At 37.5% G+C, this 25,299-nt stretch overlaps 2 protein-coding genes, 2 long non-coding RNA genes and 1 pseudogene across 4 annotated transcripts; 4 read left to right on the forward strand and 1 right to left on the reverse strand.

Annotated features, from left to right (window-relative positions):
* Nucleotides 1–3,155: 3,155 nt before the first annotated feature.
* Nucleotides 3,156–5,823, reverse strand: LOC147501633 (uncharacterized). The gene is made up of 3 exons (XR_015221422.1): nt 5,685–5,823; nt 5,428–5,598; nt 3,156–4,065 (listed from the first exon to the last, which is right to left on the reverse strand). It is a non-coding gene; the product is annotated as an uncharacterized LOC147501633 (long non-coding RNA).
* A 1,349-nt stretch (nt 5,824–7,172) lies between these two features.
* LOC147501634 (uncharacterized) lies at nt 7,173–8,038 on the forward strand. The gene is made up of 2 exons (XR_015221423.1): nt 7,173–7,407; nt 7,501–8,038. It is a non-coding gene; the product is annotated as an uncharacterized LOC147501634 (long non-coding RNA).
* A 3,016-nt stretch (nt 8,039–11,054) lies between these two features.
* Nucleotides 11,055–12,128, forward strand: LOC147501635 (uncharacterized). The gene has a single exon (XM_086604356.1). The coding sequence runs from the start codon at nt 11,055–11,057 to the stop codon at nt 12,126–12,128; it is 1,074 nt and encodes a 357-aa protein (XP_086460482.1).
* A 524-nt stretch (nt 12,129–12,652) lies between these two features.
* On the forward strand, nt 12,653–15,629 carry LOC147501636 (uncharacterized). The gene is made up of 2 exons (XM_086603816.1): nt 12,653–13,066; nt 14,945–15,629. Exons 1-2 carry the CDS (start codon nt 12,756–12,758, stop codon nt 15,435–15,437), a joined length of 804 nt encoding a protein of 267 aa, XP_086459942.1. The 5' UTR covers nt 12,653–12,755; the 3' UTR covers nt 15,438–15,629.
* Nucleotides 15,630–17,681: 2,052 nt separating this feature from the next.
* LOC147501637 (uncharacterized) lies at nt 17,682–21,222 on the forward strand (annotated as a pseudogene).
* The last annotated feature ends 4,077 nt before the right edge of the window (nt 21,223–25,299 follow it).

Genomic DNA, 25,299 nt, shown 5'->3' on the forward strand with positions numbered 1-25,299 from the left:
AACAATATCTCTTTCATATTATTTGCTTATTTCTTATTAAGCTAAAGTCTCAAATATATATAGTTTCTCAAATTACTAATTCCTACTAAGCTACTAATTTGAAATTTCTAATAGCTAACCAATTCTAATCTTACTTGTATTCCTTGTATTGCCAATATCAATTTGGTTTCCTAATAGCAACTCAAATTTGCTAATCACACCACTTTCTAATTAATTAACCTCCCATACTAATTGAACCAAATTAGATAGATCTCAAATTACTAATTCCAACAACCTCCTTTAATTTGAGATCTAACAGATACTAAATCTCAATTTAGTAATTTCAAAAGTCTCCCTTAAATTGAGATTTTGGAACGCGGTCATCCAATTCGGTTAAGCTTAATAAATTCTTCAATTTTTAGCGGCTACATGATGATATCTACTACTTGACATCCTAGTTGATGAAACTTCATTGCAGCATTAATATTTGACTTCCATATGTTACTCCTCCCATGAACTATGGAAACATTCTTGTACCATCCTGGTTTAGATTTGTACCGTACCACTTAAATTTTGACTTGTATCTTTTTTTATTTTGCGTACGAGCACTTGAAACCAATCTAGATCTTGATGAGTTCTCCCCTTCTACACACTTACTCTTCCTACGATAGACTGAACTCTTCTTGTATCTTCTCAACTTTGTCATGTACCGTTTACGATCTTGTTTGCATACTCTTAATACCACTAAAACCTTTACATAATTTTCTCCCTTTTCAACCTTGTACCTTTTTTCTATTTTGTTTATGAACCTTCTGTACTAATTTAACTCTCAAACAATTCTCTCCTTTTTCAGGTTTGTAACAATGTTGTTTGTGTAGATTTTCTACCAATCTAAATTTCAAACCATTCAGGATTCTCTTTCGCTTTCGCTTGCATTTTTCCTTACTATCTTCTCATTGCTTGGGATATTTGGAACAAGTTAAGCTCCACTAACTCATCAACTTCAAGGATTTTCTCATCCATATGTTTGGTCAGACTTTCTTCCTCACATACTACTTCAATACTTTCTTCTTCTTCTTCTTCAGTCGTTAAATCTTTTTCTTATTCTAATATTGGTGCATACACAAAAAAAAAAATTTCAATTGCAACAAAAAACTCTAAATCATCAACAATTAACATTTTTGTTTTATCTTCCCAATAAAATTAACTTTATTATGGACTTTATGCTCATCAACATCAACATCAAAATCAAAACTAACAATCACTTCATCTGAATCTAAAACTTATGTGTTTTTCTCAATTTCTTTTTCTAAAACCAACTCTTTGTCTTCACACTTTTGCCTACTACACCCAATTTCTAGGCACAACTTGTCTTGACCTTCACCAGATATATTACAATAATTCAATGGCAAACTTTGAAGACCTTATAATGTTTTGTTAATTTTTCAGCAACTCTATCTTTTCTATATTTGCACTCATATTTGCGCGCAATGACCAGATGTTTTACACTTGTAACACCGAACTTTTGATTTGTCAACCCTTGTATTTTTACCATTACCATCAAAATAGACATGCAAAATCTCCCATGCATCCTTTGAAGTTTAAGCGGAAGTGATTTTCTTATAATTAGAAATATCTAGTCCTCTGTGAATACAACATAATGTTACCACATCTATTCTTTTGTTTTCTTTAAGTGTACTTTTTTCTTTTTCGGTCAACAATACTTCATCTTCAAGTTCTTCAATTCCTTGATCAACGACTTCTCATATATTTAAATATTTAAACACAATCTCCATCTGAAAATTCCAATGCCCAAAATTTATAATCTCTTCCCACTTTAGAACCATCCACATACCATCTTCTATTGAATAATTTTGGATCTTTAACCATAAAGCTCTAATACCATATGTAGAATCTAATACTTTGATTCAAATACACAAAATTGAATAATGCGTGTAGAAGACAAACTTTATTATATCAATTCAACCACTTATATGAAACTTTATGAACAAAAGAACTTACCACTTCAATTCATACCGATACATCTCTTTTCAACAATGCATCTCTCTTATTATTCTCTCACTTCTTATTAAGCTAAAGTCTAGGCACTTACACACTATATATATAGCTTCTCCAATTACTAATTCCCACTAAACTACTAATTAGAAATTTTTAATACCAACCCAATTCTAATCTCACTAGCTAGCTAGCTTGTATTCCCAGCCCAATATCAACTTGGTTTCCTAATAGCAACTCAAATTTGTTAATCACACTACTTTCTAATTAATTAATCTCCAATACTAATTGAACCAAATTAGATAGATCTCAAATTACCAATTCCAACACAATGTAACATTAGTAAAACCTAATCATATCTAGAACCACATGAGAGATAACAAAAAGAAAAATGTAGATTCAAGAACTGCTTAAATTATTCATAAGAATTTGGGCATTAGTACACACCCACATTAATGGGTCTAGAGATCGATTTGCACTAGCATTCAGTTTTGATTCCTTTCATTTTGTGTGACGAATAATAACTTCAAATAAAATTATAGATACTTCTGCATACAATTCAGAAAAGAAATTCTTAGAGCAGACAACCTCTCGAAAGGCGTCATGGACAACACTACTCATTACTCAAGATCTGGCCATTCTACATGGGGTAGGTCTACAAGGGAAACTAAGGAATGCGCCTAAATTGATTGAGTGCTACTGGTTGCCTCCTCCGACTGGTGATAAAAAACTACTGATGGTTCTTCAACGGAGGATCCAGGACCATGCAGGTTGGGGACTATTCAGAGACAATATAATGATGGTTAGCAGCTATGGAGAATAAAAACTCAACCAATAGGCAGATGAATTGAATGAGAGATCACATGGACAATTTGTTTATAGACAACAGAAATGGTAGCATATCTGATATAGATGAAAGACACTAAGGATGATTGATCTAATATTCTAATGTTGGTTGAACACTCTGAATAAAAAGTGATGAGCTCAAGAGATGAAGACTTGGGACTGCTGTGGAAGTGTGCATTCTATGGCCTATAGCTGGAGGACGAATTAAGAAGTCAAATTTCTGCATTGGTCTAGCATTTTATAACTCAGCTAGAAAACTTTCGTGAACTGTAACATTGTTGATTTTTTTTTCTAACTGTAACATTGTTGAGTATTTCAATGGGAAACATAATTTTGGGTCGACTGTTATATAGGACACATTACAACAGCAGCTGTACTCTTTACCACCAAATATACTAATGACAGAAATGGTTGAGCTGCAAAAACTTCTATTTTTATTTTTATTTTTTTCAAATCCTGCAGTTTCATATATTCACATCACAATTCACAAATACCAGAGATAAAACTCTGTCACTAGAAAAAGCTAATGGCCAATTGGCCATTCCGTTGCGCCTGTAATTTGCAAGCCGAAAAGGGGTTTGAAGAAACCAAACAAACACAGACACTGTAGGGGGTTTAGGCTTCTCTCTTTTCTCAAAAAACTAACAAATAAACAAACTATACGGGTTTGTACATATAAACTGTGTGCTAAGGGAAAATCATGGTGCTAGAATTCAAGGTTCCTCATTTTAAGAAAAAAGTTCGAAACAAGTTCAAGAAAGCTAGGAAGTTCACATGTAACAATATTCCAAATCAGAGTCAGAGAGATCAATTGGTTGGACGTTCCAGACCATCTTCTACCTTTTATTGCCAAAAGGTTAATCGAGGTCAAAGAATACTTGTCGCTGTTTGTCGGTCATGGAGGTCTACGTATTTTTGAAATTCGTCATCTGCGCTTTCGAGAACCTCCAGTCCTCATGCGTCCAGCTGAACATGACAATCAACACATGCAAACACGAAGTTTTTACAGCTTGACCAAGAAGAGACTTTGCAACGTCCAGGTACCAGTACCCCACAGGCTGTTCTTCCGTGGCTCAAGTCATGGATGGTTGGTAATTGTGGATCTGTTTCAGTTTCGGTTAGATGTTCGCCCTATTTAATCCCTTCTTGTCGGTTGATAATGAGATTCAACTGCCTCCTTTAAGGTATTCCCATGAATGGAACCAAATTTATGCTGAAGGTTTCCTGCAAAAGGCAGTTTTGTTGGACAACCCTGCGTCAAACCCAAATTATGTAGTCATGGCAATTTATGGTGACTACCATAGATTGGCCTTCCTCAAGCCTGGTGACAGATTTTGGACAGTCCTAGATTTCAAATACGAGGACATGGATGATGTTTTTTTTTTGCTAAGTAGGATTGAAATTCATTAATGAGAAAAACAAAAAAGAAAAGAACTGTACAGTGTTGGAGAGTAAGGAGTGCTAGCCTCCTACATCACCAGTGCACACTCAAGCAAACCTACAGTAGATTTCGTCTGGTACCTCCCATTTATGGGGTCTACCATCACATATGTAACTGTTACTGGTACCTAATTTTACTCCAAAACAGAAAAGAAAAGGACGTGGATGATGTTATATTCTACAAAGATCAATTTTATGTGGTTGACTTCAATGGACAAGTTTTTTCCTGTGATGTGAATCAACGTCCTCCTAAGCTTGTAAAAGTAGCAACACAACCCGGATTGTATTACTACTATATAGGAGGAAGAAGTATCTCGTGGATTTATGTGGGAACTTGTTGCAAATTAGAAGGAGATACAAAATTACTGATGGTTCATATTCCACGGCTGGGTTTGAATTCCATAAACTGGATTTCCTTGGGCGCAGCAACTGGGTTCGTCTAAAGAGCTTAGGCGGGCGAACCCTCTTCTTAGGGATAATTATTCCATGTCATTGTCATCGATAGAGTTTCCAGGAGGCAAGGCCAAATTGTATCTATTTCTCAGATGACACCTATGATGGATTTTTCAGAGGCTTATATGATGAACCTGATGATATGGGACCTTCAACTTTGATGGCAGAAAATTTGAACCACATTATCAAATGAAAGCCAAGACTATCTCTCCCCGCCCTATCTGGATTGAGCCAACACAAGGATCTATGCATCTAACTAACCCACAACGTGTAGATGAGCCTAACGATCAACTGTTAAATACTTGATGAAACTGTATGGATCAAAGGAAATCTTCTACATCAACTACCTAAACTGCTAAACTGTTGAAATGTGTTCCCCTGTATTAGAGAGGTCAAACTACTAGAAGCAAGGTATCACATGTATTTTACTTTCTCATGCAATTCATTTTACAAATTCCAGGCATACATGAAGATTAACACCTAACTATAAAAACCATCACAGCAAAGAAGCCTAGCCCCTAATAATCTTTGTTTAAACTTAGACAATGCGCAACTCATGGCCAAACTAATATAAGGCAATTAGAATCGCAACCCTTAATAAGAAAATAGATCATGGTACTCAATGTTCTTTTGGTTAAAGCTATTAAATCAATGAAATTGTTACATTAATTGAAATGAAAATAAAGATTGAACCTGAGCCTCAAAACTTTCTCTCAGCAGTGAAAATGCCTGACAAGCACGTTTCGCAATACAACACCATCTTTAGTAACACAGGCATCAGCTTCTGAATACCTTTGCCCAGGCTCTTGAACAACTGTTGATGATTTCACCCAACCTATAGCTTTACTAGATGGAAAATATACCCTGGTATGTTCATGTTAAACAAAATCCATAAATTTTCTAAGATAATAAAATAATCATATTAAAACCAAGTAAACGCACAGAATTACATTTCCAGTGCATCTTTTAGTTCAGAAGTCGTTTCTTTAGCCTCTTCTAGTGTCGGTACTCCACCGAAAACAATCCTTCACGCCACGTTCAATGAGTCCAGTACATATTCTCCATAACGATGAAGCGTCAGTACAAAATTTAGTTGGCCTTCTTTTTGAATTGCAAAACGAGTGTTTCGTAAATTGTCATTATAACTGAATGAAGATGAGCGGGTGACCATTGGGGAGCAAACCCAAGGCCGGACCGGCTGTGACATCGTCATGCCTGTTAGTATTCCTAATAATATTCTTTATAAATCAGATGTTCACCATGAGTTGATAATTGTCAACTGTATCCACTATTTGAGTTAATTTAAGACGATATTTTATTTTGCTTTCCCTAATCCAGACTAGCATATATTTGTGCTGGTACCCCTAATCCATAAATCAAGCAGGAAAGTTGTCGATTGTTGATCTGTATCATTCATACGGAGTAACGGAAAGTACTTTCGGAAAGTGTAGGATGTATGTACCTTTGTAATAGAGGAAGACCACATTTTCAAGCATGTCTTAGACAAAGTTTTGGGCGTTCGTACCATATTCTCTAGTACTGTTTCAAATTATATTACATTGTAACGACAAGATTAGAATTGTGTGTTTTTGGAAATTGGCAGTGTGGCTCCACTTGGAAACATTGAGGCTTTATTGAAATTTACTTTGATTAAAAAAGGAAATGCTAAAATTGTCAATTTGAAAGAAAAACCTAAGAGTCAAGTAATCAAAATTTATGGAGTTCTGAAAGCATATAAAAGTTTTGATTGCATAATAGCAAGTCTAATGGAGAGCTGCTAAAAATTACCACATAAGCCTTTTAGCTTCCCAACCAAATTTGGCTGCCCAAAATCAAAAAAATCATTCCAATCCTGTTTTTCATGGTAGAAACTTTGTTGTCTGTATAATCCAGACCATAAATTGCAAACTTCTCTTCTCTTCCCCATTTCTCTCTGTCTTCAATTGCTTCCACCTCAAAGTTTTCTCTCACAAGCACTCAATTTGACAATTGTTTGGGCAAGATGGGTGAAATAAACATTGACACAACAACAAATTATGAATTTGTCACGTTTAATCAAGTGCTAATTGAACACATTTACCTCATACCTTAATTAATTGTTAATTGAATGCGTAAATGTAAAGAGCTAGGATTGATGGGAATAATAGGTTAGTACGTAGTTAGTCTCAAGGTCAATTTTACATTAGTATTGTCAAGAATTGTTTTGGTTATGTAAAAAGATTGTTTGAAAGCTTGTGTATTGATGTAAAAGGATTGTTTGAAATGATTGTTTGCTAGTTTGTATATTGATGTAAATAGATTGTTTGAAAGGATTGCTTGCTAGGATTAATTGTTTGAAACGATTATTTGCTAGGATTGATTGTTTGTATGTTTGATCATGCCTTTAATCATGGTTAATTGGGCATTATTTGGTGGTAATGGGTTTGATAATGTTTGAATTGCAGGTGTCACTCAAAATGAGTAACAAAGGTAAACGATTTTCCGGTTGAAAAATAGTTAGTAGATTGACAAAAAAGTCAACGTCAACGCTAAACGACAATGAGGATGAAAACAAAGTCTATAATTTGCAAAACCATCCAGTACTTTCATTTCCAGACTCAATCGATCTACTAACACATCCTACATTGGCTAGAAACCCGTAAACACAAATATCTCATCGTGTTAGTATAAATGGTAAGCATTTGATCGTTATTTTTATTTTATTTTTTTAACATCCTAATTTGTATTTTCTTTAATTTTAATGAAATGTTTTGAATAAATATTTAGGCAACGAAGGAGATGAAATTGCGGTGTTGTTGGGCATCCGTACGTGAACACTTAGTGGAATATAATGGTTGCCAAAGGAGACTATTTTGCAGACATACGAAATGAAATTTATAATCTCTATTTGGGTAATTGTTTCGATGTGGTTTAATATATGTTTTGATCGAGCGGTGGTGGGTAAAAACTCACACTTTCCACTTTCCGCAAGCCGAGATAGGTATCACTCCATTGGATGTCACTATGCTAACGAGAATGAGTGTAGAAAAAAGAAAGACAGTCACGTTTGGAGAAGGTCGGTACTCGACTCGACTTTTGATTATGCAGAGGAGTGTTAACCCAATATAAAGCGGGAGCATTGGTCTAAAGTGGTATCAACCTTATTTTTTTTTAAATGAGTTCATGGACAAGACTAAAGAGAGTGACGAAGGTTGGTGCCCAACAAGTACAGATCAGGAGAGATAGTTGCGAGCCTTATATTTTTACTTAATCATGCAGTGTTTCTTCCCCACGTGTGATAGTTCACTGAGATTATGTTAGATAATGTGTTTGTCATGGTTAGAATACATTCATGAGTTTGATTGGGGTGGTGCTATGTTTGGAGTTTTGATTTACACGGTGGATCAAGCATGCTGACTTAACAATAATGTTGGGAATGGTCAATGCATGTGGTGGCTTCACCCCTATTTTACAAGTAAGTTTTAGATTTTTAGTATTATAACTTTATTTTAAATTACAAGTTTGTTTTTATATTTATTTTTATTATAGTATCAGTGGCATGAGTACGTACCTACAATGACTCCACTTCTGAGATTGAATATGGACCGTGATATCGTTCCACGGATTAGAGCATGGATGAATGACTATAAAGATCGAGCGCCAATCTGGTCAAGGCGCCACAACATTCACTTAGACCGTAACCAACTTAAGACTAGATCGGCATTGGCGATCTGATGGACACCATACTATACTACAAAGTATTTGCAATTAAATGTTGAGGATGTGGTTGGGGATACCGTGGATGATGGTTGGATCATTGAGAGGCGATTATTCAAGGTCGTCGTTCATATGATCTTACAATGCACCGAAGTTGTCTTTGAGTTTAGAGATATCATCGCGGTGGTACATGGGCGATAGGTGTTGGCACCAAATTGTTGGGACATATTTTATCCCACACCCTCCTCCGGAGAATATGTGCCCATTGGGAAAAGCTAGTCAGTAGAGGTTCTAACTATCTTAGAAATAATGAAGACTTGTCGCCCACAAGCTTCACTCTATTTAGATTTGAATAGTGACTATGACAGTTACTGGGATCGTGTCTTAAAGGGGTCTGCTAACATGTACAAAGCTGCTAACATAGATTTTGTAGGATATAAGACTACTATTAGAAGTGATTTGCGTATTCCACACCCTACTTAGTCCTACTCTTCATCGCAAGGTCCTTACAAAATTTTTGCTCCACCTCCTTCCGATCCGGATAACCCATAGAGCTATGACATAGTTACGTTTCAGGGAATGCATACCATCATACCTATACCTCACATTGATTAAAGTTATCTTCCGAACCTTGTTCCGGAATTTGACACTCTATATGAGGTTCTAGATTAGGTTAGTATTTGGTTTATATTGAAACTTAAATTATATTTGGTTTATAATGATGATTTTTCTTCTTTTCTTCTTCGCTCGAAACTCACATTATCTCTTCCTCCTTTACTCTCCGCCTTCCCTCTCCCCACTCACCAGTGGCGGAGCCAGGGGGGCCTAGGGTACACCCTAGCTCACCCTCAACTTTCGCAAACAAATTTTTTTCTACTATTCACATATTCACAGAAACCAAAAAGCTAGCTAGTCATATCCGAAAAAGACTGAACAGTCTCCGAAAAAGCTAACCGTGTGTCTGTGTAAAGTACTAAAGTACTTGGGTTAACACTTAAGTACTTAACAGTGTTGACTTCGAAGTCTAACTAAAACCCACGACCCATAACCGACCAAAAGACAAAATAAAAAACAGGCACGCAAACCAAAACCAAACAATTGAAACAAACAACGAAACAAAAATATCTTACTCCAGTTTGACTTTTTATCAAAAATTTAAGCAAAACCCACTACGCAAGTACCTACTTTCCACAGTTTTACCTTTCTCTCTATTATTTTAATTAGTTATCTATAATTTCTAAAATTTTATAGGTAAGCCTAATATTATTAAATTTCTTGTCTTATTTTTTTATCTTTTCATATTAAGTTGATTCCTAAACTATGTTTTTTAATTTTTTTGTATTCTTTTTGTGAATTCATTAAACCACATATTTTTATTTAATTTTATTTTGTGAATATCATAATAACATTGGTAGTTTATTTTAGTTAGTATAATTTCAATTCAGTTGATTAATAGTTTATTTTAATTGTTTAAACAGATATGTTAAAGTATTTGATCAAAGGAAAGTCGTTACCCACTCAACCTACTCAACCACCTAATAAAACAAATATTGTTGCCAATGTTGAAGTAGGATCCTCCTCAAAGCAAAGTCACCAAGAAATTGAGGATGGTGGTGTTGCAACCCACGTCAAAGCGGGTTCAACGTGAAAATCGTGAAGAACTTGACTTGTCTAGTCTTCAGGGAGACCCTGCACTGAGGAAAAAGATTTTAGATTATCATCCTAATGATCAAGACTCGGTGAGAAAAGCATATTTGCTTAGGGGTCCTTGCCAGCCTAATCATGTTTTTCCTCCAAGAACAAGAGGCAAGAGAATCCGACGCTTTCAGATTGAGTGGTATGAGGAGTTTAGTTGGTTGGAACATAGTATTCACGAGGATGCCGCATTTTGTCTATATTGTTATCTCTTTAAACCTAATAAGGGGCACAAGGAGGTGGGGATGTTTTTCTCACGGGGGTTTACTAATTGGGAAAGAAAAACCAAATTAAAGGAGCACGCGTTGGAGGACCAAATAGTGCTCATAATATTGCTTATAGGGCAGCACAGGCTTTGTTAAATCAAGAGCAAAGATATCGAGACATTTCTTCACGGACAATGGACCCCAAGTTGAAGGGATTATCGAATACTCCCTAACCGCAATAACCGATTGCATTAGGTTTCTTTTGAGACAAGGTTTAGCTTTCCGTGGTCATGATGAATCGGATGAGTCGATCAATAAAAGTAATTTTCTTGAACTTATACGGTTTCTGAAAAATCATAACGAAGTCATTAAGAAAGTTCTTGATAATGCTTCTAAAATTGGAAATTGACATTGCACGATATCCAAAAAGATATTGTGAATTAAATTTGTGGAAACTACAAATGCTATTCTAAAAGATTATGGAAATTCATTGTTTGCTATTTTAGTTGATGAAGCACGTGATATATCAATTAAGGAGCAAATGTCGGTTGTTTTCGTTATGTCGATAAGAAAGGTTGCGTGATTGAGAGATTTTTAGAGTTGTACATGTTAAGGAAACTAGTGCATTAACACTTAAAAGGCAATCGATGAGTTGTTCTCCAAGCATGGGTTGAGCATATCTAGGATCAAGCGTGAGACAAAGGGTATGATGGGGCCAGCAATATGCAAGGTGATTTGAATGGCCTAAAAGCACTTGTAATGAAGGAGAATGAGTCTACATTTTATGTTCATTGTTTTGCCCATCAGCTTCAGTTAGCCCTTGTAGCAGTTGCAAAGAACCATGAGTCAATCGCTAACCTTTTTAGTATTCTCTCTAATATGGTAAATATTGTTGGAGCATCATGTAAGCGACGAGATATGTTGCGCGATGCAATGAAGGCTAAAGTTGTTGCAGCGTTACAAAGTGGAGAAATTTCAAGTGGCAAAGGGTTGAATCAAGAGACTAGTCTTAAACGATCTGGTGACACTCGATGGGGCTCACACTATTATACACTTCTTGGCATGATAACCACTTATGGTTCAGTAGTTGATGTGCTTGATAATGTAGCGGAAAATGGTTTAAGCTCGGAACAAAGAGGTGAGACTTACGGATTATTAGATTCAGTGCAGTCTTTTGAATTTATCTTCAATTTGCATTTGATGAAAGCGATACTAGGAATTAACAATGATTTGTCAAAGGCATTGCAGCGTGAAGATCAAGACATTGTCAATGTCATGGCTCTTGTTAAAATAACAAAGGTACGCTTACAGGCGATGAGAGATGATGGGTGGGATAGTCTCATGATTGAAGTTTCTTCACTATGTGTCAAACATGATGTGGTTGTTCCAAATATGGAAGAGAGGTATATGGCTCGAGAGAGGTCTCGACGAAGAGCAGAAGGAAACACCAATTTACATTACTATCGTGTTGGATTATTCTATCACTGTATTGATTTGCAAATTCAAGAGTTAAACGACCGGTTTAATGAAGCAAACACAGAATTACTTCTTTGTATGACATGTCTTGATCCTAGTGAATCGTTTGTTGCTTTCGATAAGCAAAAGTTGATCTGTTTTGCTCAACTTTATCTCGATGATTTTTCAGAGATAGATCAGATGGAATTAGCGGATCAGCATGAGAATTATATCATTGATGTGCCCGATACTAAGTTTGGTGAAGTAAATGGAATTAGCGGCTTAGCCAAAAAATGGTTGAGGCGAAGAAAGACATTGTATACCCACTTGTTTATTTGTTGATTAAGTTGGCTGATTTTTTTGCTACCGCCATCGTGGAGAGGGCATTTTCTCGCTATGAATATCATAAAGAATCGTTTTGCTTAATCGGATGGCGGATGAGTGGTTGAATGATTGTTTAATAACATACATTGAAAAAAAAAAGTTTTGATAGCATTGATACCGAATTGATCTTACAACGTTTCAGGAAGATGAAGAAGGATGGCGAAAAAAGAAGGCACGAGGACAACTATGCACAAGTACTTGTTTAAATTTGATTTTTTTTCTAATATATTAATATATATATATATATATATATATATATATATATATATATATATATATTTTTATATATGCTTGGTTTTGTCTGGTTGGCTCACCCTCACTTACTTTCCTAGCTCCGCCATTGCCGCTCACTCTCCACTGCTAGCAGTTATACTAGTTTACATTAGAGAGATCGGTAGAAGAGCCAACCAAAAACAAGTTTCCTGTGCCATATTTGTTTCCAGCAAATACCCCTACTGATGTGGGGGCCATACAGAACACTATGCTCTTTCAAAAAGCCCAAAATAAAAGCCCAACTTCCCTCCTTTTCTTCTTCCTTTCCCACCTTCTCTAAACACACTGTTCCTCATTTTCCCAACCATCACTATGCCCATCTCAAGGAAAGTATGGACGATCTCTATTACAATTGGCATTTTAGCAATCCTAAGATCAGTGAGCAAGAAATTTGGATTCGAAAAAGATGAAATATTGGAACTGTTTCGTGATTTATCAGATCGTTTGGGGTTTTGGGCAATACCCATTTACGTATTGATTCACACTGTAACACTTTCTCTTTGTTTGCCTTACGCTGTTTTCTTTGAAGCCGGGGCTTCCCTTCTTTTCGGATTCTTTACAGCTGTCATTTGTGTTTTCTGTGCTAAGATTCTTGGTGCCTCTCTTTCTTTCTGGATTGGAAGGTCAGATTATTTTATTTTTCTAATTTTACGTAATTATTATATTATTTAATGTCGTGTAATAATTGAGAAAGAAAAAAAAAATGCTGAGTAATGTTAGCAAAATGAGTCAATATTTTCATAATGTGCATGTCTTGTTTTAGAGTTGAATAGAGGAGAGTGTTTTGGTCAATGACATAAACATTTCTAATATAATGTACAAATAATGGTGAACATAAGTGCGTTGTGTTAGTCTACTGTTTCCTTTTGGTCAATAGATCGTTGAACTTTTATAGGAGTTATTAGGAACTAGGCTAGGTGACTTGGTCTCTTCGTATTTGTGGTGCGTTGTGATTTATGGGATGCTCTGACTGCTAGAGGGTTGTGTAGAGGATTTATGGTCTGTGAAGACCTTAGTTTTCCATCCTACTTTACCAGTGCGGTGTTTTAACATGTTCTTAAGGTTGTTCCAAGTCTTGGCTCAATCTGTTGAAAAGCCAATATGTTAGGATTAGGGAGATAGAAGAGTTTACCTATCTGAACTTAATACTAGCTTTCTTCAATAAGCCATAGGTACATCGTTATTTCTCTTGGGACGCCATAATGTACCTAATTTATCTTGGTTTCTATAGTGAGTACTTCAGGATAAAACTGTGTGTGTCTAAATATTGTCCAAGGAAGCAAGTCCCATTGAGTTCTCCAGATTGGTTTTCTACATGTCATTCTTTTTACAATGTAATTTGGGAAGTTACTGAAAATAATCATTTGGATCTCATTTTGCAATGACTTGGACCGTTAGACGTGAATCATCTGATTGACTGATTCGATAGACTTGATTTGCTCCTTATTAGGTATAGTTAGTAAGTCCATTAGACTCTTAGGCTGTGTTTGGTTCGCTGAAATTCAATTCCATAATGAAATTAGATTCTTAGATTTGTGTTTCCATGAATTGTTTTTTCAAGAAATTGGATTGTGTTTGTCTGGTTATAAATGGAAAAGTTTATTTTTAGTGGAGTTTAGCTTGGGAGTACTGGATTACGGCTTATGAAACCTGCCAAGCATTCAATCAAAACCTGCTATCTTCACATTTCTCCTCCTCTCTCTCCCTCTGCGAGCCATCGGTGGCCAAAGTTAGAAAACAACTTCCTTTTTTCTGAAAGTGGAGGTTGCTTTCCTCCTTTTCAACCCATTTAAAAATCCGTTTTCAAGTTTTTCACTTTCCGGGTTGAACCAAACAGTTGAGAGTTTTCAATTTCCATGAAAACACTTTCTTTTCCTCACTTTTCCTTGAGCCAAACACAGCCTTAGAGTTGTGAATCATGCTTTGTCTGAATGGTTGTAGTGGAGGTGTAGAGAGGATGAGGGCATATTGGAGTGTGCTGACTAATAAATTTGGTGTGTCTAGCCTTGGAGTGACAGAATGCTAGTCTAGTCATTGTGCCAGTGTGCTGTTTATATGGTAATGAAATAACATTTTGGTAGGCTTTAACTGTTTAAGGTGTGCCTAGGTAACAAATTCGATCTTAAGATGATTGGTGGTGTGGACAGAGCCTAGGAGCTACCAGTTAAAAAGCATCTACTGACTTACTGTTTTTAGAACTTGGAAGTTAAATCTTTTTTGCCTTGGAGTTCTACAAAAATTTTGTATTTTAGAGGCTTACTCGCTGCAGTTGCTAAAAGTTGCTGCTTGGAGTACTAGTTTCTATTGTCTAATTAAAGGTTGTATCTCCAGGAATGTTGGAGAATAATAGCTCTCTGGTTTGGTATATTATCTGAGACTATAGGGTTTTTTCCACCTCTTCTTCCTGAGAGTAATCTGTTTAACAGTTTTCTGTCATCAGTTGTATTTTGCAAGAAAAACTCTTGCGGAATTTAATTTTCTCCTGGGCTTTTATTTTTCAGGCTTGTTTTTAGGAGTTCAAGCTCAACGATGGAGTGGATCCAGAAAAACAAATACTTCCACATCCTTGCCAAAGGAGTTGAGAGGGACGGCTGGAAATTTGTCCTACTTGCTCGCTTCTCACCAATGCCATCCTATGTAATAAACTATGGTTTGGCAGCGACTAAAGTTGGGTTCCTTGTAGATTTTCTGCTTCCTTCAGTTATTGGATGCCTGCCAATGATTATACAGAACACATCCATCGGCAGTCTTGCTGGTGCTGCTGTAGCTTCTGCATCTGGTTCTCAAAAAATGCAGATTTTCTCGTACCTTTTCCCCCTACTTGGCATCATATCCAGTATTCTCATCTCTTTGAGGATCAAGAAGTACTCTTCAGAGCTCTCTGTGGATGAACCTTCTTCTGGCAAGGATATTCTTGACACTAATAACACTGACGACTCATCTCAAGAGGCATTACGTGAAGTAGGAAGTGAGGGATTGAAAAAAAGGCAATGAATCTAGCTGACATTTTTGTAAGAAATATTATTTCATATTCTAGAGATCAAAGATTGTTAGAGGGGGAGGGAGTAAATGGCATTTGAGTGAGTCTTAACCATGAACATCTGATGTTGTATGTTGATGATAATTTTGGTCTTTGCAAATTTGATACTGGGTAAACTGCGTTGAATGGAAGATAAAAAATAATAATGGGCTTCAAATTCTTTTAGTTTTGGCATCTGCAACCATATGGTTATGGACTTCAATTCGATCAGATAGTCGATGTTGTCTTGAATGTACCATTTTTCTATACTTCAACAAGAATTTGCTTGGCAGATATTATTTTCCTTCAGATCATCAGTCACTAAGTCCAGTTGTGTTGCCATACATGATACATGTAGCACAAAATTGTAATTGTTGTGAACCAATCGCAGTAATCCACTCTACGCGTGGCCTGTGCAGCTATTCTCAAAATCTCAAGGCGTCTGAAGGTGAGATTTGGGAACATTGAGGTACCTTTAGATTGTAAGTGTATAATTAAATTCATTTGGTGTCCCGCGGCAAAAAGTGTAAATAGAAACAGCGATCTAATTACGTGTTAATTGAGTGTGCAGTGGATTTGTTATTAAAGCTTCTGCATTTGATGTAGTGTTTTGTAGTATAAACGTGGAATCACTTCCAGTTGGTGCATAGGGACAGAGCAAAGACGGGCTCAGATATGGGTGGAGTTGCCGTTAGTTGTGTCATTGAACATGTCACAGTTTGTTAGAGAGCAGTGGTCAAACGGCCATGGGGTGTAGGGAGATGCGGGAGTGGACCTGGTCTGAATCTATCATCTTCTGGTAAACTTTGAACACTCACAGCCCCATCTACATTAATAAGTAGATTGACATAATCACCTATGGCCTATTTGACCATGGCTGTTTGACTTGCGAGTAAGCTGACCTAATATCAAAGTCCAGCAGTAGCTTGATACTGTTGACATACAATAGTCAGTACGTAGTAACTAGATTAATTTTAAATTTGCTATGATTATCTTCAAATGTTTTTAGCTATGAAGTCTCAACTCTGAAACCTTATTTTCAAATATCACAAATATCAGCAATGTTAATATATATGAAGATGTCGCTTTAAGGATCAAACTATAGGAATGACCTGAAGTACAAAAAGAATCTCACCAGTGTTTGTCTGAAAATTCCGAAATAAGTAATCTTGTTTATCATATTCTAAAGTACGAAACCTCCAATGCTACGTACGAGTGAGCTTTTTCTCTGCAAATAATGGAATTGGTTTCCCCACAGAAGTTTTCTATGCTTCTGTACTGCTGCAGTGCTGCTGCACATGGGTCAACTGTCAAAGAAAAATATAAAACTTGTAAATAAACTATTTATTGGTGTTTAGAACTCAGTACGTGTACACCACCCAAGATTGTCAAATAAACATGAAGTAACATTGGGGTATGGTATCTTCATTTTATATTCAAGGATCTTGCTTCTAGAAGAAATTAGGAATGTCTATAACATGGAACGTGGAAAAATAAGTTCAAATTTTTCCTCTTTCAGCGAATAGAGACTCGATAATAGACATGACATGGAGATAATTAAATACAGAATCATCCATTCTTGTGTAGAGGATTACATTTTTGTGTATATTTAAACCCACCGTTGCTGTTGGGTAACAGACATTTGCTCTCAAAATTTATGCGAGAATGAGTAATATGATGAAAACTGTAGCTTTGTCTATCCTTGTCAAAGTTGGTGTGTACACTTTAGCTTCTTATGTCAAAATTGAGGACCGAAGTCAAAGTATGACTGTAATAAAACAAACTGTATTAAATCGTTGGGACGTTTATAAGTTTTGAATTAGGTTAATTTTTGTAGATATAATCTCATAATTATTCTAAATATTGTCACAAATAATAAAAAAATCAATTTTTTTAAAACTTGCCAAATATAGTATTAAAAATGGTAAAATGAAGCGGTCTACAATTAGCCAAATTTTATAAATTGTTAACTACATTTTGGCAAGTTCAATTTTTGATTTTTTTTATATTATTTGTGACAATATTTAAAATAATTAGGAGATAATATCTACAAAAAAAATTAGCCTAATCCAAAACTTATAAATGCCCTAATGATTTTGAGTTTGTTTACGTATCAAGATAAAATATGTCCCCTAGAACCCCTCCCTTGCAACAAATTAAAGGCACCATGAACCTTTCATTATGCCACAATTAGATTAATATTGCAAATCATTACAACAATGATGATGGTTCTTGAGAATTATGTCTTGATGACTTTTTTAGTAGTTTTGGTTCTGTTAGTATTTCAGATAGCAGAAGCAGGGTATGAATCAGAAGTTGATGCTCTCCTTCAATGGACAACAGATACCAACACAAACAACTCGACTCCATGCATGTGGCATGGGGTAGTTTGTGACAGGACGGAAGTGTACTGAACTGAACCTTCAAGAAGCCAGCCTGCAAGGTACACTTGAAAACTTAGACTTTTCATCCTTGCCGAAGCTAGTCTATCTTGATCTCAGCAACAACAAACTCACGGGAAATATCCCGTCCCAGATTGGTACACTTTCCAGGCTCACCCACTTGGATCTTTCAGTAAATTTTCTTACTGGTAGCCTTCCTCTTTCTTTTGGTAATCTTAGTAGAATCATCAAGCTCAATGTATCTGCTAATGGCTTAACTGGGGAACTAGACCCACTCTTGTTCACCAACTGGACCAAACTTGTGAGTCTTGGACTGCAAAATAACGAGTTTATTGGTACCATCTCTCGTAAAATTGATCTCCTTACAAGCCTTAAAAAACTCACCCTGTCATACAATAATATAGGTGGTTCAATACCTCCAGAGATTGGTAACTTGAAAGATTTGTTCCTAGTAGCTCTCTGTGGGAACTTTTTGATTGGTTCCATCCCTCAATCTTTGGGTAACTTAAGCAACCTCATGGTGTTATACTGTTATACCTTGATCAGAATCAACTCTCTGGATCAGTTCCCTTAAATATTGGTATAGTGAGGAACCTGCGAGATTTGCATCTCTTCAAAAATCATTTATCTGGTTTACTACCTGAAGAACTTAGCAACCTATCGTCTCTGGCTCGACTTCATTTGAACGGTAATAACTTCTCGGGAAATTTACCACAAGAAGTGTGTCGAGGTGGATCGCTACAGTATTTTGCAGCGGCCAACAACCAGTTAACTGGCCCCATCCCCAGAAGTTTCAAGAATTGTACGACCTTATTCAGAGTTCTACTCAGAGGAAATCTGCTTAATGGAGATATATCCCAAGATTTTGGATTACATACAAGTCTCAATTATATTGATCTGGGATATAATAGACTCAATGGGAAACTCCCATCAAACTGGACAGCATTTAAAGATTTGACAGCGTTACTTGTTCCTGGTAATGAGATCAGTGGGAGGATTTCGGGGGGACTAGGCCAACTGAATGACTTACAGGTACTTGATCTTTTCTGAGAACCAACTCGTAGGAGAAATACCAAAGGAGTTGAGTAATCTGTCTGTTTTGTTCAATCTGACCTTGTGTTGCAATCAATTATCTGGTAATGTACCACCGGAATTTGAAAAGACTGTCCAATCTTGAGTTCCTAGACCTCTCATTCAATCAGCTAGGTGGGCCGATTCCAGACCAGATAGGTGAGTGCTTGACGTTGCGGTATTTGAATTTGAAAAAGAATGAGTTGTCAGGTCTGATCCCATTTCAGATTGGAAATCTAGTGCAATTGCAGGAATAACTAGACCTTAGTCAGAACTCACTCGCTGGAAATATTCCAGCACAATTCAGCAAGCTCATTATGTTGGAACAATTGAATCTCTCCCAGAATCAGCTTACAGGTTCTATCCCTACTTCCTTCAGTCAGATGGTAAGTCTATTAACCATTGATTTTTCGAACAATAAGTTGGAAGGCTGTCTTCCCAGAAGTAAAGTTTTTTGAAGAAGCTCCATCCGAAGCATTCAGTAATAATAAAGGTTTGTTCAGTGATGTTGAAGCTTTGCCGCCCAGAAGCTTCTCTGGTAACGAGGGTACTGAAAAGGGTTTGCATAATGGTGTAACAAAGATTGTTGGTTCTATTGTGGGCTCATTGTTTTACTGCTCCTGCTCGTTGCAATCTTATTTTATTTTCATCGAAAAGAAAAGTGCAAAATTCTGATGATAATGGACCTGCATCTGCCAGCAAAAACATATTTTCAGTTTGGAATTACGATGGGAGCATTATCTACGAAAATGTCATTGATGCTACAAATAATTTTGATGACACGTATTGCATTGGGAAGGGAGGATCTGGAAGGGTTTTCAGGGCAGAATTACCAACTGGGAATGTAGTAGCTATAAAGATGCTTTCTTCGCAAGAAGATGGCAAACTAGATAATTTGGAATGTTTTATGAATGAGATTCAATTCTTAACAGAAGTACGGCATCGAAACATTGTAAAACTTTATGGGTTCTGTTCTCACCCCAGGCACACATTTTTTATTTATGAGTACATGGAAAAGGGAAGCTTAGCTGATATTATCAGTAGAGAGAATGGAGCAAAAGAGTTTGATTGGCTTAAGAGATTGAATGTCATCAGAAATGTTGCCAATGCTTTATCATACTTGCATTATGATTGTAAGCCACCCATCCTTCATCGTGACATATCTAGCAGCAATATTTTACCGAATGCAGAATTTGAGGGTTGTATCTTTGATTTCGGCATCGCAAGACTTTTAAATCCTGATTCATCATTATGGACCAAAGTTGCTGGCACGAAGGGCTACATGGCACCAGGCAAGCTTATGCTTCCCCTTCCCTTTTCCATTCAATAAACATAATCATGTCTTGAGAAAGTATATCCAACTTTTGAAACTTCTTCTTTATAATCATATTGGATTAGATAGGTAGATAGATACTGTCTTAAGTTTCCTACATTTAGCTCGGTTTCCTAATTAACTTCGGAGTACTTTTTATTTGTTTCATAGCTTGCTTACACAATGGCGGTGACAGAAAAATGTGATGTTTACAGCTTTGGTGTATTAACATTAGAAATTATTATGGGAAGGTGTAGAGAAAAGAAGTTTTTTTCTTTTTTTACATCTCGGGCGTCAGCGCTTTCAGAAAAGCGACCAGCTCATGGTCCAAATGTTTTGGGCGCCGAAGCGCCGGCTGCCAGGTCAATTTTTAAGTGGGCTTCAAGCATATGAATCGATTTTGGTTTTGGTATAAAACAAAAAATGGGTTTTGAAAACCTAACTTTTCCAAAACCAAGAAAAAGAGATTATAAGAGAGCAATTACGTGTGAGTTGAGTGTTCATTCTTTGTGAGTGAATTGAGAGACTTGTAATCATTACTTAGGACATCTAGTAAAGCTTGGAACTTGTGATTATTGGGAAGCAGTGGCAAATTAGAACCAGCGATATATCTCGTCTTTGTGGTTTGTTCCTTTACATTAATTGTTTTTACTTTATATCTTTGTTATTTGATATTGAGAAGTGTTGGGATATTGCTTGGAGGGTGTTGAAGTCTTGTCTAGGTGTGAAGGATCAAATCTTTGTGTAGGATTGATCGGTTTTGTCAATGGGTGCGTTGTCCGCTCAAGATATATATATTCACAACAATTGGTATCGAGCTTAGGTATCACTAGGATTTTTGAGTTTAGTCTTCAAAATTTGTGTGCAGGTGTTGATTAAATTCGAGGTGAAACTCATTTCTTTTGGGTTATCAGGTGTAACTTGAAAGACGGGGCTCCCAAGATATTAAACATGAGGTTTGAAGTAGAAGTTTAATGGGAAGAAAGTAACTTTGGGATTTGGCAAGTCCGAGTAAAAGGACATCCTCATCCAACAAAGGCTTTAAAGGGGATTAAATCAAAGGCGAAAGTATGAGTAATGATGATTGGGAAGAGTTGATCTTCAAGCTTGTTCATCAATCCGGTTATGTCTTGCTAATGAGGTTATGTATAGTGTGATGGGAGAAAATACCGCTGCCGGGTATTTGGCTCAAACTGTAGTCTATGTATATGACCAAGAGCATGGCTAACAAGATGTACCTTTAAGAAGCGTCTTTTATCTACATGATGGTCGATGGTTCATCGATGCAAGAGCACGTTAGTGAGTTCGGTTGACGTCTAGCGGATTATTTGAATGTTGGTATGAAGATGGATGATGAGGATCAAGTGGCATGTTTAATATTCTCTTTCTTGAAAAGCTATGAGCATCCAATGACTACATTCATGAACGAGAAGTAGTCGATCTTGACGAAGTTCAAAGTGCACTGCTCTTATGAGTTAATGAAGAAAGACATCGTGTGAGAATAGCATTGATGCAGTCGGGGGCTAGTGGCAAGAGGAAATTCAGATAAACGTAATTATTCAAGTAATGAGAATTCTAGGTCCAAGTCGAAAAGAAGCCTTTAAAATATGTACGTCTTGCCATTGCAAATGAAAAGGGACATTATCAAGTAATTGTCCTCACCAAGAAAGAGAAGAAAGAGAGATGGTCGGAAGAAAGGTAAGGCAAAATCGAGGCAAATTATGCTTGAAAGGATGAGAAGAGGGATTTTAGTTCGGTCTCTTGTGTGTCCACACAAGACTATATGACCGAAAAGTGGATTCTTGATTAGGATGTTCCTAATCATATGTGCCCCGAATAGAAAGTGGTTTTTCTTATGAGAGCATTGATGGTGGTTCCGTTTTAATGGGTAATGACGTTAGTTTGTAAGGCGGTAGGAATTGAACCGGGTCAAGATGTATGATGGTGTAGTGAGGACTTTAACCGATGTGAGACATGTTCCCGAGCTAAAAGAAAAAATCTTATTTTCTCTTGGTACCTTGGATTCCAAAGGCCACAAGTTTGTGGAAGAAAAGGTGGAGTCCTAAATATTGTTAATGGCTCTTTAGTTGTTATGAAGGGTCAAAAATATGGAACCTTGTATACCGATAGGGAATGCGGTGATAAGCGATGTAGCGATGGGTGCATGTAGGGTAATGATTCCGAGTGCACTAAGATATATGGCATATGTGTTTAGGGCATATGAGTGAAAAGGGTTTGTCTCGCGGTTGTGCGGGTGCGAGGGTTCTTGAAGAACTTCAAGAAGCCAAATATGGGGTCGCGTGAGCATTAAGGCGTCTATGGGAAGCACAAGCGAGTCAAGTTCAAGTCAAGCACGCGACACGACAATGAGCATCCTTGATTATGTGCATACGGATGTTTGGGGACCTCCCGGGGTGGCTTCAAAGGGGAGGTAACCGCTATTATGTCTCATTCATTGATGATCATACCGGTATGTGTGGGTGTATATGATGAAATCGAAAAGATGAAGTGTTTGAGACATTTAAAAAAGTGGAAGCGCAAGGGTTGAGAACGGCACGTGATAGGAAGGTAAAGACATTACGGTCGATAAATGGTACCGTGCGAGTATACCATGGACCTTTCCAAGAGTTAAATGCTTGCGAAGGGGAATTGCCAGGACACCAGGATCGAGGCACGCCACGTGAGAATGGAATGGCAGAGGATGAATAGAACTTTGCTTCGAAAGAGCAAGATGTTTATTGTCCCAATGCGGTCCCACTAAAAAGTATTGGGAGATCTGGGTGTCCATGGCGTGTTACCCCGCATCTAATAGGTCACCGATACCGGTATAGATTGAGGACACCTTATGAGGGGTGTGGTCAACCCGGTGATTATAGTATTTTATGGTGTTTGGATCGACGACTTACTACCCATGTGAGGGACATCAAGCTAGATCCTGAAGCTAAAAGGCCATATTCTTAGGTTTTGCAAATGGGGTAAAGGGATATCGATTGTGTTCTAGAAGACCACAAGTTCCCCGGTCGCCAGAGATGTTACCTTTGATGAGACTAGGTGTTATCTTTGTTAAGGAAGTACCGGGCGAATCGGTGAAGCCCATAGGTTCGAGCTAACGAGCTTGAGTTGTTACGATCGCCAGATGACTGGTTAGATCATGATGGAACCAAATCATGGAACCAACACAACAACGAAGAAGAGCAAGAAAGATCCGGCAACTTGTAGTGGGACCGACCCGCGGGGGACATAAGTTAAAAAGCGCACAAGTATGGGCACGAGCCGGTGAAACACTATGGTCGGTGGATTTAGTGGCATATGTTGAATATCGAAGATGATGAGCGGATAGCTTCAAGGAAGTCAAGGGGAGATGCTCATTCTGCGATTGGTTGGTAGCTATGCAGCGGAGATGGAATCTCGATAAAAATCACACGTGGGACCCAGTTTTATCACGAAAGGGGCAAAAGCGACTATCGGCGATAAATGGGTGTTCGTCGAAAGAAAGAGGTCCTCCCCCGAAGTCCGGCAAGCATTGGGTACAAGGCAAGAGTGGTAGCAAAGGGTTTTTCACGTAAAGAAAGGAGTTGACTACAATGAGGTATTTTCCCCGGTGGTCAAACATACGTCCATTCGCGGTGTTATTAAGTTTAGTTGCTCACTTCAACTGAGTTAAGCAACTTTGACGTGAAAACCGCTTCTTGCATGGGGACTTTGGAAGAGATCTATATGAGACTGAAGGGGTTTGTCGTTCTTCGAAAGAAGATTATGTATGCAAATTGAATCGGGTCACCATGCGGGTTAAAAGCAATCGCGAGCCAATGGTACAAGCGCTTTGATACATTCATGATGCAACATGAGTACACCGGAAGTAGTATGACTGGCCGCGGTTCACTTTGGAAGCGCTTCATGGTAATGACTTCCATCTATCTCCCCGCTTTATGTGGATGACATGCTTATTGCTTCCAAGCATGGTGGAGATAGACAAGTTGAAATCTCAACTTAGCTCGAAGTTTTGAGATGAAGACTTGCGAGGGAGCGAAGATGCTGGGCATGGAGATTTGAGGAGATGGGGAAGAAGCCGACGGATAGGTTATCTCGGAAGAAATACATTCGTTAAAGTAATTTCTCGATTTGGTATGGAGAATGCAAAGTGGGTTTCTACACCTTTTAGTCGGCATTTAGGCTTTTCGGCCTAAGTTCTTTTCCTAGTTAGGTGGAGGAACAAAAGTATATGGCAAATGTTCATATCGCAGTGTAGGGCGTAGGTTTGATGTAATGCTATGGTGTGCACATGCCCGTATTACATTTCACGTGCGCTTAGTGTTGTCAGCGGTATATGGCAAATCCGGGAAGCAAAGATTGGGAGGCGGTGAAATGGGTACTAAGGTACTAAGGCTACTTTGGATGTGGGATTAGCTTATGGTGGAGGCACTTGTTATGTCGGTGGGTTTGTGGATTTCGGTTATGCGGTGTGATCCCCAGATAGACGGCGCATCGACTCGTTGCGGTTATGTGTTTATGATGCATGGTGCAACGGTTAGTTGGAGGTATATGCTACAGGCTAAGCTCTGATATCTCTATCTCTTGCGGTATATGGCGCGGCGTGGCGGTGAAAGAGGCACTATGGCGGAGGTTACAGATGATTTTGGGTATTGAGCATGCTGTTGTTGTTGTGTATCAGGATAGTCGAAGAGTCTTTATTCATTTCACGAAGAACCAAGTTCATCATGGTGGGACCATATTGATGTCCGTTATCACTATCACGGGATATGGGTGAGGATGGTGATGTAGCGCGAAAGTAGACACCGACAACCTGGCGATATCTTGTGAAAGTTGTCACCGAGGTTAAGTTCGACATTTGGACTTTGAGTATAGTTTTCAATACTTATGTTTGGCTTACCTCGAAATTTGTTCGGCACTTTAAACTCTGCCGGATTCCACTTCCCTCGCGGTATGCAATCTATCCCATCCGGGCGATACTTTTTTGGAAACCCCTTTTAAAACTTCTATTTGAATCCTTGAATTCAATTTCAAATTTTATGTACCCTTTCGTCAAGATGG

This window comes from Coptis chinensis, chromosome 4, assembly GCF_015680905.1.
Source record: "Coptis chinensis isolate HL-2020 chromosome 4, ASM1568090v1, whole genome shotgun sequence".
NCBI lineage: Eukaryota > Viridiplantae > Streptophyta > Magnoliopsida > Ranunculales > Ranunculaceae > Coptis > Coptis chinensis.